We start from the raw sequence: 14,639 nt of genomic DNA on the forward strand, positions 1-14,639 counted from the left end.
AGATGTTCTTATCAATGGTAGACTGCTTGTCTAGAATATACAAGGCCCTGGTTTGAGATCGGGTACTGCAAACAAAAAGGCTTATTATTGCCAGAACTCATGATTATTCACACACAAGAAAACTGGCTTCAAGTATCATTTGTGTGAAATGAGGCCACATGGACATCAGGAAGACCAAGGTGACATGGAGAGGAGGTCCAGGGTCACCTGGACTCCATTAGGCAGCAGGACCCGAATACTGCGATGATTTTACCCATGGCATCTGTACAGACTTGGGCTGAACTTGCAGTAACTCACGAGTCTCCCTTAGCTTAGTCTCCTTGCAAACAGTGCTGACCCAGGTTGTGGCGCGTACCGCGTTGAACCAGCCGTGTCTGAATAAAGAATGAACATCTGGAAGTCCTGTCACTTCACACTGGTACTCTTTCAGAGGCTGCTCTTTCCTCTGATGCCATTCATCTGTCCCCTTTGGGAAGGTCTGCTTTACAGGTTTGGTGGCTCTGTCCCCAGCTTGTCTCTTGAACTCCGCTGCACCTTAACTTACTTAAATTTTCTTTCCTTCGAGACAGGGTCTTGCTATCCTACCCTCCAATCATCCTGCCTCAGCATCTGGGTACCCCTGAGTGCCATTGCCACACTCTGCACTTTGATTTAAGCATGTGCTTGCTACATGAATGCTCCAGGCCTCGGGATAGCATTTTTTTTTTCCTGGTGCTGAGGACCGAACCCAGGGCCTTGCACTTGCTAGGCAAGCGCTCTACCACTGAGCTAAATCCCCAACCCTCGGGATAGCATTTTAGAAGGGACATTTTAGAGGGATAAAGCTTTAGGATGTGCTGCCCTGGGGATAAGTAAGCACAGCTGCTTGATCGTGTAGCCTGCACAGAGCTGAGGCTTCTCTGGCCAGGGCCACATCAAACTGGGTATGGTGGCACATGCATGTGGTCCCAGCATGGAGAGAGATGGAGGTAGAAAGTAGAAAAACTTTTCTGCATTGGTCAGACCTGGGCTAGAACACGGCATTCACACCGGACTCCTAGTTACCAGGAGATAGAAATGGGAAACCACAGAAGGATTGGTGTCCATAAAGGATTGGCTTGGGTTGGATCAGAAAGTCTTCACATTTGGATCTCAGAAAAAAAAATATGGACACTATTTAAGACTTAAGACTCAGTTATATAGTTCCGGCATGTGGTATTTACACTTGATTAAGCTGTGACTTTACCAATTATGTAACCTAAAAAAGAAAAAAATTAAAGCCGGGTGCAGTGGTGCACACCTCTGTTAATCCCAGCACCCAGAAAGCAAAGGCAGGTGGATCTCTGCAGGTTCAAGGCCAGCCAGGGTTACAAGGCCAGCAGCCAGGGCTATGTAAAGAGGCCATATCTCAAAAACCAAAACAACGACAACAAAAATGAAATCAAAACTTGCTGATTTGGTTAACCCTTTACTTTTTGCTGAGACTTAAACTCTGCTGCACACATCCATCAAACACCCTACGAACGCAAATTGGCTTAGTCTGCAGCCCAGCACCTCCCAAACCGCCCAGCACTTCTGAAAGGTCTAAATACTTGTTTTGGTAACTTTTAAAACTACAAATTACTAAAATGATATGAGGATTCAAAATAAAAGTTACTTTACAAGTAATTGCTTCAAATGTAATGTATATGAAAGAGAACTTTCTGGTCCTCCTCCTGTCTCCAGGAGAGTCAGGACACACACACACACACACACACACACACACACACACACACACACACACCAACCCCCCCGACACTAAACCACACACACACACAAACCACACACACACACACAAAACCACATACACATACACAATCATACACAAACACACACAAAACCACACACACATTTATACAACACATATACACATACTCACACATATATACATACACACATATATATACATACACACAACACTCACATGCACACACACACACTAGTATGTGTATGTATGTATTGCTTTATTTCTTTTGCTATCCAGATAATATAAGATCACTAAAAATATAGCTTATTATTCCCCAAAGTGGAAAATAAATCCAATATCTATTAATCGGTGAATAGAAAAGCAGAATATGGTAAATTCATACATGGACTCTTCTTCATCTACGAGTAGGTATGAACTGCACCTTAAATTGTACTACAAAAACAAAACAACATGGCTAGACATATGCATGCACACACATGTACACATACATTGAGTGCACAGACAGACAGACACACACACACATAAACTAAATAAGCAAACTAAAGTTCTAGTGGTTTTTAAGTTAGTCAATGGATTTTGACAAGCCTTTGTTTTCCCACCTCTAAATCGAGAACACAGGATTAGCTGTTTCTTCTGTGGACAATCATCAAACTCACTACTAAGCAAAAGACCGAAGACGGCGAAGGGTGGGCTTTAGTTGTTTTTATTAAAGGAGCAAGCAGCACTCCCCAGAAACAAGATGGACATAAGAGTCCTTGATAAAACCCGAGATGCCATCGAGAAGCTGTCGGAATGGAGGTAGAGGCAAGCACAGACCCAAGAGCTTCCGCTGCCCAGCGCCTAAACCAGGAAGCAGGTTTTAACTAAAGCACAATTTCCTTCCACTCCACAGGGCGAGCGCTCAGGATTTCCACTCTGCTGCTCATAACTCCCACATTTCGCTCTGTCACACTCTGTAACCATCCACTCAGGCCACTCAGAGTGTTCCAGTCAGAGCTGTCTGACACCAGTGCGCATGCGGACTGCTTCCCGGTCTAAACAAGCACTCGGTTCTCATAACCAAACAGCCAAGTCCCCAGCCCGTGCTGCAGGATCAGGCTGAAGGCCGCATGGATAGGAGGAAGGCTGACTGCCAGAGATGCCAAGCGAGAAAAGCTTTAGGCTGAGGCGAGCAGAAGAGAAGGAAATAAAGCCACGCTGGACATGGAGGAGAAGCAGAACGTTTCGACCTGTGGTCAGGAGGCATACGGTTCAAATCCCTGGAGGAAATAGGAAACCCGTCAAAGCCAAGCACAGACATCACAGTGAGTCACACACACAGACAAAGACATCACCTTCGGGCCCTGGGTAAAGGAAACCCTTGCACTTTTTTTTTCTTTTTTCTTTTTTTTCGGAGCTGGGGACCGAACCCAGGGCCTTGCGCTCGCTAGGCAAGCGCTCTACCGCTGAGCTAAATCCCCAACCCCCCCCCCCTTGCACTTTTTAACGGACTCTTTGCTAACCACTCCCCAGCCTGTGCCACACTCTGATAATGCCATCCCAATACGGTTAGGAAACCTTGCTGGCTCTGCCCAGCCTCTGCCTTTGAAACGAGTTTACGAATCGGAACACCATCACCTCCGTCAATGCCAAGACGGTTTTCTTTGGCTTGAATTCTTGCCACCAATGCCTCACTGGATTCCCCCAGATCTGTCCAGCCTTGACTTCAGCAAATCTACTTTCACGAACAAATACGAAGATGGCTTTCAAGTGAGAAGTCCGGTGACACCACCTGTCCGTGCTCAAAGCTTTTCAGTTTCTCTCAAAGGTCTTTACCATAGCCTACGAAGTCTGATAAGATCTGATTTCCCTTCTCCCCTCTGGCTTCGCGTCCCATTGCTCACGCTGCTCCAGTCACATGGGGCTATATTTATATTTTTCCAAGTTGAACCTCAGGACCTTTGCATGTACTGGTCCCCAGTGACCTGTGGGGCTCACTGCCATGCCTTTAAGTCCATTAAAATGTTCCATGATCGACAGTTTCCCTGTACCTGCTGCTCTGTTTTTCTCCATAGCTTTCACAATCTCTCTGCCTTGCTTATTTCTTCTGTCTAGAATCTGTCTCCACCACCTAAACCAGACACTCGCTGACAAGTCCAGCAATCCTGCACCATGCAACTCACCAGCATCCCCCAGGTCAGGGTTCTGAAGAAACGCACGGCAGCGTTCCTTGTGTTCCTCCAGGGAGCTTCTCTGCTTGTAGCTTCTTCCGCAGAACTCACACTTGTAGGGCTTCTCCACTAGAAGGAAGACAGAGCACTCAAAGACCCCTACACACTGGGACCTGGCTCTTAGAACTCTAGGAATGGGGCTGCTGGCCTGGCCGGATCCACACCTCCAAGTCTATGTTGCTGTCAAAACTGTTAAGGTGAAACAGGGCTACAGTCCACTCTTACAGCAACATACTGAAAAGGACTGGAGTGGGTGAACACTGTTTTATTTAGTGTTTGGCTCCAGGTTAAATCTCCTGTCTTTTTGATTAGCACAAACAGGTCCTGAAGGTTGGAGAGGTGGCTCGGCAGTTAAGAGCAGTGGCTACTCTTCCAGAGGACTCTACTTGGGTTCCCAGCACCCACAGGGGTGGTTTCCATGAGCTGTAACTCTAGTCCTAGGGGATCTAGAGTTAAACATAAAAGGAGGAAGAGGAGGAGGAGAAGGAAGAGGAAGCAGGGGTCGGGGAAAGGAAGGAAGGAAAGAAGGGAAGGAGGGAGGAAGGGAGGGAGGTAGGTAGGGAGGGAGGGAGACAAACCAGGTCGTTTGTTCTTTAAGGTAGGAAGTGTGGTACAAAATGGAGTGTGGCCAGGTGTGACTGTGATGACGTCTTTAATCCCAGCAGACACTGGAGGCTCTTTGTGAGTTTGATGTCAATCGAGTCTACAGAGTGAGGCCCCATCTCAAAAACAAACAAAGCAAAATATTTGGGACTTGGGACCTGGGACAATGGTTCAGCAGTTAAGAGTACTTCCTAGGGCTGGAGAGATGGCTCCATGGTTAAGAGCACTGACTGCTCTTCCAGAGGTCCTGAGTTCAATTCCCAGCAACCACATGGTGGCTCACAACCATCTGTAATGGAATTTGATGCCCCCTTCTGGTGTGTCTGAAGACAGCTACAGTGTACTTATAATAAATAAAACTTAAAAACCAAAAGAGTACTAGGGCTGTTGGGGAGGTTAGGGTGCTTGTTGTTCTGGGTTCGGTTCCTAGCACTCACTTGGCAGCTCACCGCCATCCAGATTAAGCCCAGTTCCAGGGGATCTGATGCCCTTTTCTGGCCTCCTTGAGCACAAGTATGCAGGGGAAATGCTCTTTCCAATAAAATGAGGACGGGAAAGCACTCTTCCTGTTTTGAGGCGTCCATCTAACTTTAAATAAGGAACTTGGCGGTCTGTGGGCATTAGGGTCAGGCTAGAGACACATCAAACACCCACAGGTTTGGAGCGTGCGGGACATCCTTATCAAGTGGCTTCAAGAAAATATGGGCAAGGCATGACTGATTAACAGAGAATGTTTTTAATCATAGATTTAAGATTTAATTGCAATAGCCAGACAGAGTGGCTCATCCCTCTAAACCCAGCACCGAGGAGGCAGAGGCAGGCAGATCTCTGTGGGTTTGAGGCCAGCCTGGTCTACAACAATAAACACGTGAAAGAACAAATTGCAAAAATGGCTTCAACTAATTTTCTAAAACAAATCAAAAGTTTCCCTGTAAGTTTATCCAGAGGAAAGCAACACTCTCAACTCTCTTTGCCAGTTTTTTTCTGATCTATTGATAAAACATAACCTAACAAAATTGTCAGTGTTTTACAGACTGAAAAGTGTTTTTCCCCTTTCATTTTTGTTATATGAGGGATCAAGCTGGGAGCCTCGTGTGTGTGCTAGATGCTACCACTGAGTCACCCAGTTCTGTCACAAAATGTTTTCTTTTCCAATTCCTCTTGCTTTGGGACTAAAAGCATCCTCAAAGGATCCTTATGAAGTCCCAAACCAAAATAAAGTCTCAGTTTGCAATGGTTAAATATGTTTCATTTCTGCATAACTTGGGTGCTCTGGAATCTGTCTCAAAAGACCTACTGGTTTTATGCATAAAAGAGGGCAGTGGGAGAAAAATCTTATTTTTGTTTTCTTGTTTGTTTCCCCATCATACCCATTGCTGACTTGTTACATTGTCAAATGAGCTAAAATGAGAGAGAGAGAGACAGAGAGAGAGAGACAGAGGGAGAGACAGAGAGAGAAACAGAGAGACAGAAAAAAAGAGAGAGACTGAGACAGAGACAGAGACACACAGAGAGAAAGAGAGACAGAGACAGTGAGAGATACACACACAGAGACACACACACAGAGAATGAAAGAGAGAGACCAAGACAGAGAGAGACACACAGAGAGAGACAGTAACAGAGAGAGACAGAAGGAGAGACTGAGACAGAGAGAGAGACACAGAGAGACAGAGACACAGAGAGAGACAGAGACACAGAGAGAGACAGAGACAGAGACAGTGAGAGAGAGACACACAGAGAGAGAATGAAAGAGAGAGACAGAGACAGAGACAGTGAGAGACACACAGAGACACACACAGAGAATGAAAGAGAGAGAGAGAGACAGAGAGAGAGAAACCCTCTTTGCCACATGTGATCTGTCGTGGGTTTTGCTGAGGTTGGCTTATTTAATCTTCCTCTGAATTGGGAGTAGCTTTGAGATGGGGCCGGGGTTTAGTCAAAGCAGTAACACGGTCTGACATAAAAACAAACCTCTTTCTCTCTCAAATTAAAAATTCTGACAGATAACATCAAGAACACGAGGTCCCAATTTTGAAAATAGGACTAGTCTTATTTTTCTAAGAGGGAAATTCTAAATGTTTTTTTTTTAAAGTGTCACCTTGCTTGTTCAAAATAAGGATCACAAGATCAAGGCAATGTGTGGCTTTTTAAGAATTCTCGAGGCTGCTCTTAGAGCTTTAAACTAAGTGGGCTGAGGAAGGGGGAAGTTGGGGTTAGGAAATTTAGCCAGAAGCTGGGTAGGGTAGTGCAAGCCTGTGATGATAGCACTTGGAGAGTAAAGGCAGGAAGACAGTTACAACATGGAGGCTAGCCTGGTCTACATAGTGAGTTCTAGTCCTACCAGGACTACAAAGAAGGGTTCCTAGCTCAAAACAGGGTGAATAAGAAATTTAGCCCAGATCCACCAAAATGAACCTCAAATAATAATTTATATCTGAATTACAGCTTTTCTTTTCTTTTTTTACATTTATAATTATGTGGTGTCTGTTGTTAGGATATATACACGCGAGAACAAGCATTTGGGGAGCTGTTAGACCCCCTGGAGATGGAGCTGAAGTTGGCTCTGAGGCAGCAGATATGGGTGACAACGATGGAACTCTGGTCCTTTGGCAGAGCAGTCTGTGCTTTTAACTTCTGTGTCTTCTCTTAACCCCCGCCTCGTTCCTATTTTATAATAATTACCAGCTGTACATAGCTCGCATGTGTAGTTTCTGAATGGAAAACTGGAAAATGTATGTGTGTGCAAATCAAGACAACAATCCTTTAACAATCAGTTTACCATAAAAACACTGATGTAATTTTTTTCCCTCACAAAAAAAAAAAAAATTACAAAGGCGTGGTAATTTGTTTGACTGCCACTGTTCTCCAGACACAAGGCTGCTGAGGGGACAGTTTCCAGTGAGGCAGACGGAGAGCAATTAATGCCTTAATGGAAGTGCAGTTAGCCCTAGAGGTCTGTGCTCACACAAGCCTTCGGAAGGGGAGGGGGTGACAGATGGAGGCCTAAGCACTCTTTCGTTTCCACGGGCACTAGGCATGGGACGTCCGTGTCCTCACTTACCAGAATGTGTCCTAAGGTGTCCCGTGAGTGCGTCTCTCCTTTGGCATGCGTAGTTGCAGAGGTGACACTTAAAAGGTTTTTCCCCTGTGTGCAGCTTAATGTGGCGAAGGAGATTACCTTTCTGAGTAAAAGATGCCCCACACTGATTACACTGGAACGGGCGTTCACCTTCAGAAAGGATGAAAAAGGAGATCGCTGATCACAAGGTACGTGGGGAGGCGGGTGCACAGATTAGAGGCCCAGGGTAGAAGCCCATCTCGAGGCACCTCTACCCACAGTGACACAGATGGCTTGGGGGCTGCGTTCCTCAGGTGAAGAGACCTGTGGGATCTTCCTCCTTGAAGAATGAGCGCTCCCACTCAGAACAGCTCTTCTGGCTGTCTCGCCTTGTCAGTGCCAAGGGACACAAGCAGATTCAGGAGCTTTCTAGAAGCCTCTCCATTTCTTGGCATCTGAATGCAGCTGCCTTTGAAGAAGAGGCTCACAGATTCCAGCCTTCATTTTTGTACTTTTGAGACCAGGCCTCGCTGTGTAGTCCTGGCTTGGAACTCACTCTATAGACCAGGTTAGCCCCAAAGTCACAGAGGTCTGCCTGCTGCTGCCTCCTGTGAGCTGCTGCTGGAATTAAAAGCCTCTTTTTTCTTTGGTGGTCTTGGCTCCCCACCCCACCCCCGTTTTTGGTAGGGTTTTCCTCTGTAGCCCAGGTTGGCATGGAACTCATGATGGTCTCCTGCTGCAGCCTCCCGAGGACTAGGACTGAGACACTGAGAAACTCTTAGATACAAGATGTAATAAGGCGCCAAGGCACCAGTCTGTCTTTTTAGTCTCTGCATCATCTGGAATCTGTTGACTCAGTGTGACTTGTTTACCATAGGAAGAAGTCTTTAAGACTGACGATAAAACTCATCCCCTTCCAACACAGTGAGAGGACCTGCTTTTGTGGATGTGCCTTGTAAAAGCACTTGGAAGACTTCTCAGAAGCAAAGCATACAGTTCCGCCCCTGCTCACTGACTAAGCAGAATCGTTTGGCTAAAATAGATGGCTGTTCTTAATCTTTCTCTGTGTGTCTCTCCTTGTCTCTATGTCTCTCTGTGACTCTTCTCTGTTTCTCTCCATACATCTGTCTCTGTCTGTATCTCTGTCTCTCTCTGTCTCTCTCTCTCTGTCTCTCTTCCTGCTTCTCTCTCTCTCTCTCTCTCCTCTCTCTCTCTCTTCTCTCCCCAACCCCCTTCTCCCTCTCTGACTCTCTCTGTCTTTCCAGAGTCTTACAATGTAGCTCTGGCTGTCCTAGAACTCACTGTGTAGACCAGGCTGGCCTCAGACTCAGAGACTGGCCTGCCTCTGACTCCCGCATGCTGGGCTTAAAGGTGTGCGCCATCACACCAGGCCTCTGCTAGTCTTTTTTTTTTTTTTTTTTTTTTTTTACCCACAGTATTTGCAATGCATTTGCCAAACCCATAGTGAAGCACAAACGAGAGGCACTGGGTAAATTGGCAATGCAAAAAGAGACATCAACATTACAGCAGACAGCAATGAAAGAATCCAAAGAAAGACCCCAATTCCACCCTCCGCTCCTCACAGGGCTGCATGAGGACAGTTTTGAGGACAGACGGAGGGAAGAGGCTATTTACCGGTATGGCTTCGCTTGTGAACCATCAAGACATTGAAGCTAATGCAGGATAAGCCGCACACATCGCAGTTCATCTTCCCACTGGTGGGTCTGCTGCTGTCGTACGGCCCGTGTCTCTCCAGCTTAATGTTTTCATAGTCGCTGTACTCTCTTGCATAGCTGTAAGGCGGTTCGCTCTCCTCTGCGTCTACCATGGGCTCGGGCTTCAGAATATTCTCATCTCTGTCGCTGTACTCATCTTTCACTTTCATCATCAAGTCTTCTGCAGGGGACAGAGGAGCAAGACATGAGCGATGACTGCACTGAAGCTGTGAAGTGGCCCAGAGAACAGATCGAGACCCACAACTGACAGTTAAGGACCGTGGAAGCTCATGGGATGTTGTATACAATCAAAACAAGAGAGTGCCGTGAGGGTGGCCATTTACTGTTTGAATTCAGAACCATGGTTAGAGCAACACACACATAGACTCACACACACAGGTACACATTTACAAAAGCGCACACACACATGTACATATGTGCACACACAAGTGCACACACATGCATATACATGCACACACGAGCATGCACATATGTACACATGCACAAAAACATGCACACACGAGCACACATGTGCACGCACACACACACACACACACACACACACACACACACACACAAAATGGCAGCATCCTAGGCTGTCCAGAAGATTAGAGACACCAAGTTGAGGTGTGACTACACAAAGAGACCATGAAACAAACATTCTGAACAAGTTATCCCTAGTCCTTGGAGAGAAGAAACATTCTCAGATCTTATTTTTTGGTGGCTTCAGTTAAAAAGGCAATGAGACATGGTCTTTGGTTTCGAGATGAACCTGTCATTTTGATGCTACAAAGGTCTTCATGAGGACCACGAATATTGAGAGCTGAAGATTTGAAACGGGTTTTTCTGGGTTGAGGCTTTGCCCCTTTCCTTTTGTCTGAACTATGGGAAGATCCTCTTATCTCTGTCTGTCTTGGGAGAGATAGAGACAGCATTGGAGGCGGAGGAAAGCAGAGGAAATCTGGTGCTGGTGAACAGTGTTGAGACAGACAAAGGAAGTAATTCAACCCAGGGAACCGCTTCTGCTGATCTGGACGAGCTGGGAGCAACCCAATCAGGGGAAGAGAGATCTAGACCCAACCTATGAGTAAACTCAAGCCTCTAGATTAATTACAGGACTAGGCTTGAAAGGAGGGATTGACCTGACCTAAGTGAGTTGGATGACTAAACACTGGTCTTTAAAGTGCTGTCACTCTGTTGAGCATATGGGGACAGTTGGGGGGAACGGAACACAGAGTGTAAGCAGCATTCTACTTCCTGATGATCTCTTCAATCATGCTACAACGTGTGTGTGTGTGTGTGTGTGTGTGTGTGTGTGTGTGTGTGTGTGTGTAAGTTAACTCACATGTCACTCTTCAAGAGCTGTTCACCTTGTTTTTTGAGACACGGTCTATCTCTCCCTGGGACCTGAAGTTCAGTGACTTGGGTTCAGAGAGCCAGTCAGTGAGCACCAGGGAGTCTCTTGTCCCCACCTCCCCAGTGCTGGGATCACAAGCGCCTGCCATTGTACCTGCCGCTATATTCGGGTGCTCGAGATCAAACTCAGGTCTTCATGTGTGTGGCAAATGCCTTGCCAACTGGAAGGACAGAAGGCATGCAGAAGGCTGGCTGGACATGGGGGCACGCACCTTCAGTGCCAGTTCTCAGAGGCCAAGGAGGCAGGTAGATCTCTGTGAGTATAAAGCCAGCCTGGTCTACACAATGAGTGTCAGGCCAGCATGGGCTACAAAGTGAGATCTTGTCTCAGAAAATAAAATCAAACAACAACAGAAGAAATGGAGAAGGGGTTTATATATTAAACCCTCCAAAACAAAATAAAACTCTAAAACATTGCCTCATGAGACCAGCATGTAAGACATAGTAAAGTTTGCTGGCTTGCTGTATAGACACTTATTTTCTTTTTCAAGCACTGAGTGATTAAACATTGGAAGCTTTACTTTCCACAGAGAAGTGCAAATCGGTGGATTTTAGAGCAAAAGAATTTAGAGATTGGCTACCTCTCCCCCTTTTCTCCTTCTGAGACAGGAAATGTGAAGCAGAGACAAGCCATCCACTTCCCTAATTTTACACAAGCAGTTCCTGGCACGGCTGTGACGAGGGTGCTGTGCTCCGGCTGGAGCGATGGCTCAGCAGTTATGAGAGCTCGCTGCTCTGGCAGAGGACCTGGGTTTGGTTCCCAGCGCCCACATGGAGGTTCACAACCGCCCACAACACCAGCTCCAAGGGCTCTGAAGCCCTCCTTTAACTTCCACAGGAACGCAGGTGGTCACAAACACACTACCAGTCAAAACATTCATACATGTAGAAAATGAATTAAAAAAAAGCTAAACTTAAACATCAGGTAGTTGAGTTGGACCCCATACACCCACAGAGAAAAGCCTAGGTATCTGTTTAACAACTCCATTCCACACCCTTCTTTCACTGGGTAAAAACCCAAAACACTGTGAAAAAAAAAAAAAACCCACGATATTTTTAAAAAACTACATCCCTTCCAAAACATATCAGAAGTGTTGATCCCGTTACCACAGGAGGAAGTGCCCCAGCAGCTGCACGGGGCTTGCTACCTTCCACCCCGGTTTCAATTTTCACTTCTATCAGGGTTACCTTTCATCTATATTAACTGTGTTTGCTTAATAGAGCAAGACAAGGCCTAACCACCATCGGCAGGGCCACACTGTTTCACTGCTCGTCACGGGCCGTGGTTCACAACCGCTTGGCTGCAACCAGGGACGGCTGCAGAGAAAGCTCAACATAGGCCACACTGCCTCCCGATGCAGCTTGGTTAGACAGGAATTGATTCCTGTCTTACAGGGAACTTGCCTGCCTGCCTGCCTGATCTCTCTCTCTCTCTCTCTCTCTCTCTCTCTCTCTCTCTCTCTCTCCCTTCTTTCTTTCTTCTTTCTTTCTCTCTTTCATTCTCTCTCTCCCTTCTTTCTTTCTTTCTTCTTTCTTTCTTTCTCTCTTTCATTCTCTCTCTCTCTCTCTCTCTCTCTCTCTCTCTCCCTTCTTTCTTTCTTCTTTCTTTCTCTCTTTCATTCTCTCTCTCTCCCTTCTTTCTTTCTTTCTTCTTTCTTTCTTTCTCTCTTTCATTCTCTCTCTCCCTTCTTTCTTTCTTCTTTCTTTCTTTCTCTCTTTCATTCTCTCTCTCTCTCTCTCTCTCTCTCTCTCTCTCTCCTCTGTGTGTTTGTCTGTCTGCCTCTCTGCCTGGATCCTGCCTGCTTTCGTATGGAAGCAGTTTCCTTGAATGTTATTTTTTCTTTTATCACTATTTAGGAGAAGTGTGAACCCAAGGCTGGTGTCCCCCTCTTTGCCTCTGTTGTCCCAGCTGTGGGTGACATCCCACCAAAGCTTGAGTGCACTTCAGTTTGCATGTGGGCGTTTAAAAGAACCTCAACGGAAAAACGTCTCCTACTGAGAACCAAAAAGACCAGCAGATTGAAAGGGCCAGCAGAAAAAGAATCCTTTCCACTTTGGTGAGAAAACGTGGGCAGGCAGTGGTGCCCCCCACCTTTAGTGCCAGCCCTTGGGAGGCAGAGGCAGGTGGATCTTTGAGTTCAAGGCCAGCCCGAGGTATGGAGTGAATTCAGGACACCCAGAGCTACAGTGTAATGTAACTAATAAAGTTACTGGGGTTCACCAACTTTATGGTTTACCATGGAAAGGCAAACAGAGGTGCAGACTCAAAATACGGGAGAGACCCAAAGGTACAGACGGGATTCCTGAGAGGCTACTGGGCTTAGCCCTCAGCCTCCAAACACCGGCCACTGATTTCAAACTGGGAAAGCCACCGGACTCCCTAATGAAGAGATTCACTCCATATTTTGGGAGGAAGATTTGTTGGAGCCAGAGAACACAGGCATTCTACTAATTCCTCTAGAAAGCAATGAGAAGTGTATCCACAATCAAACTAGTAAGCTTCAACTACGAACTGATTTATTCCCAGGAGGGCCAGGCACTCCCCTTCCGGTCTCCAACTCTGGACTCTGTGACAGGGAGACATCACACCTACTTAGTCCTTCAGGCTTCAAATCATCTAGGGGCAAACAACTGTTTTGTGTGTTCGCTGCAGTCGGTGAGCATCACGTCACAAAGAACCTAAGCTCATCCTCTCTCCTAATGGCTTTCTCATTGGATTTACACTTCCTGCCTCTTAGTTCCTCAAAATCCTCTGGAATCTGGCATCAGTAATTGACTCAGTCCCCTGTAACAGTCTACTGTTTGTAAGCACGGCGTTGAACACAGGCCACTGTCTCTCGTTCCTCTTTCTGTGCTCCTGTTTCTTCAATGACATGGGACCTCTTTTCCGATTGTTTCTTTCACCACACTTACCTCCTAAGTTCTGTGGCTAACCCTCTGGTCCCCCCCCCCAATACTTCTCTGTGTCAATTTCATCTGTTAAGGCTCCAACCAAGGCCTCATAGGATTAATCCCCGATGGATACAGTTCCAGATGTGATGCTTTCTTTCCTCCTTGCCAATCCTCTTCCCAAATCCTCTAAAGTCAAAGTCTTTCTTCCCCGTTACTCAAGCTGCAAACCTCCCGTCATCCACTGTTTTTCTCGGTTGGGCCACACATTCAAAGATGCTCACGCACTGCCTCCCACGTCCATTACTCCAGGCCCCGTGTCCTCTCCTCCCACCTGGAGCCTTCACGCTGTGGATCCTTTCCAGTCCATCCTGTGCTCTATGGTTTGTCTTAAGACTAGAGCACAGCTCATGTCATGGCTCTCCCAAAACTCTGAAATATTCTCTACTGCCAACAAAATAAAGTCAAAATGCAGGAACAAAACTAAAAGGGCTTTTTGGGATCTGGGCCCAGCTTATCCTCGAGGGGTTGGCTCTCAGTGCTCAGATCTCGTTATCTATTATTCCCATCGCCTACACAGTCTTCCCCAACACTGCCACAGGCCCAAAGCCTACATATCGTCTGAGGCAAAATTAATATGCCGATATCTCCTCCATGGCTTCCTGGATTCCCTAAGTTGGGAAATAGCCCATTCTTTATCCCTCTAGTCTATTTATAAACCCTCTCTTATTCCCTACAGCTATTATTAACTGAGGGCAGAAGACACCCCCCCCAATCGTGTGTGTGTGTGTGTGTGTGTGTGTGTGTGTGTGTGTGTGTGTGTGTGTGTGTAAAACTCTACACTCCGCTTAGCCAGTATCTGCCTAGAGCAGAGGTGGGCTGCACTAGAGAAAGGTGTCAGAGATAAAAGCTCGCATTGCTCTTGCTGAAGACTTTAGTTCTGTCCCCAGCGCCCACACTGGGCTACTCACAGCCGCCATAACTTTAGCCACAGGGGATCCACGCGCTTCCCCCTCCCCCTT

At 46.5% G+C, this 14,639-nt stretch overlaps 1 protein-coding gene and 1 long non-coding RNA gene across 6 annotated transcripts in view; one reads left to right on the forward strand and one right to left on the reverse strand.

Annotated features, from left to right (window-relative positions):
- Ikzf3 (IKAROS family zinc finger 3) overlaps nt 1–14,639 on the reverse strand; it is a 93,218-nt gene that overhangs the window by 22,252 nt on the left and 56,327 nt on the right. For all 5 annotated transcript variants that reach the window (XM_087572201.1, XM_087572202.1, XM_087572200.1 and 2 more), the window contains 3 exon segments: nt 9,233–9,493; nt 7,601–7,768; nt 3,889–4,005 (listed from right to left, as the gene is read on the reverse strand). In XM_087572201.1, coding sequence (XP_087428327.1) covers nt 3,889–4,005; nt 7,601–7,768; nt 9,233–9,493 — 546 coding nt within the window.
- LOC148003095 (uncharacterized) lies at nt 7,499–10,560 on the forward strand. The gene is made up of 2 exons (XR_015632073.1): nt 7,499–7,806; nt 9,183–10,560. It is a non-coding gene; the product is annotated as an uncharacterized LOC148003095 (long non-coding RNA).

This window comes from Rattus norvegicus, chromosome 10 (assembly GCF_021556685.1).
Source record: "Rattus norvegicus strain SHRSP/BbbUtx chromosome 10, alternate assembly SHRSP_T2T, whole genome shotgun sequence".
Lineage (NCBI taxonomy): Eukaryota > Metazoa > Chordata > Mammalia > Rodentia > Muridae > Rattus > Rattus norvegicus.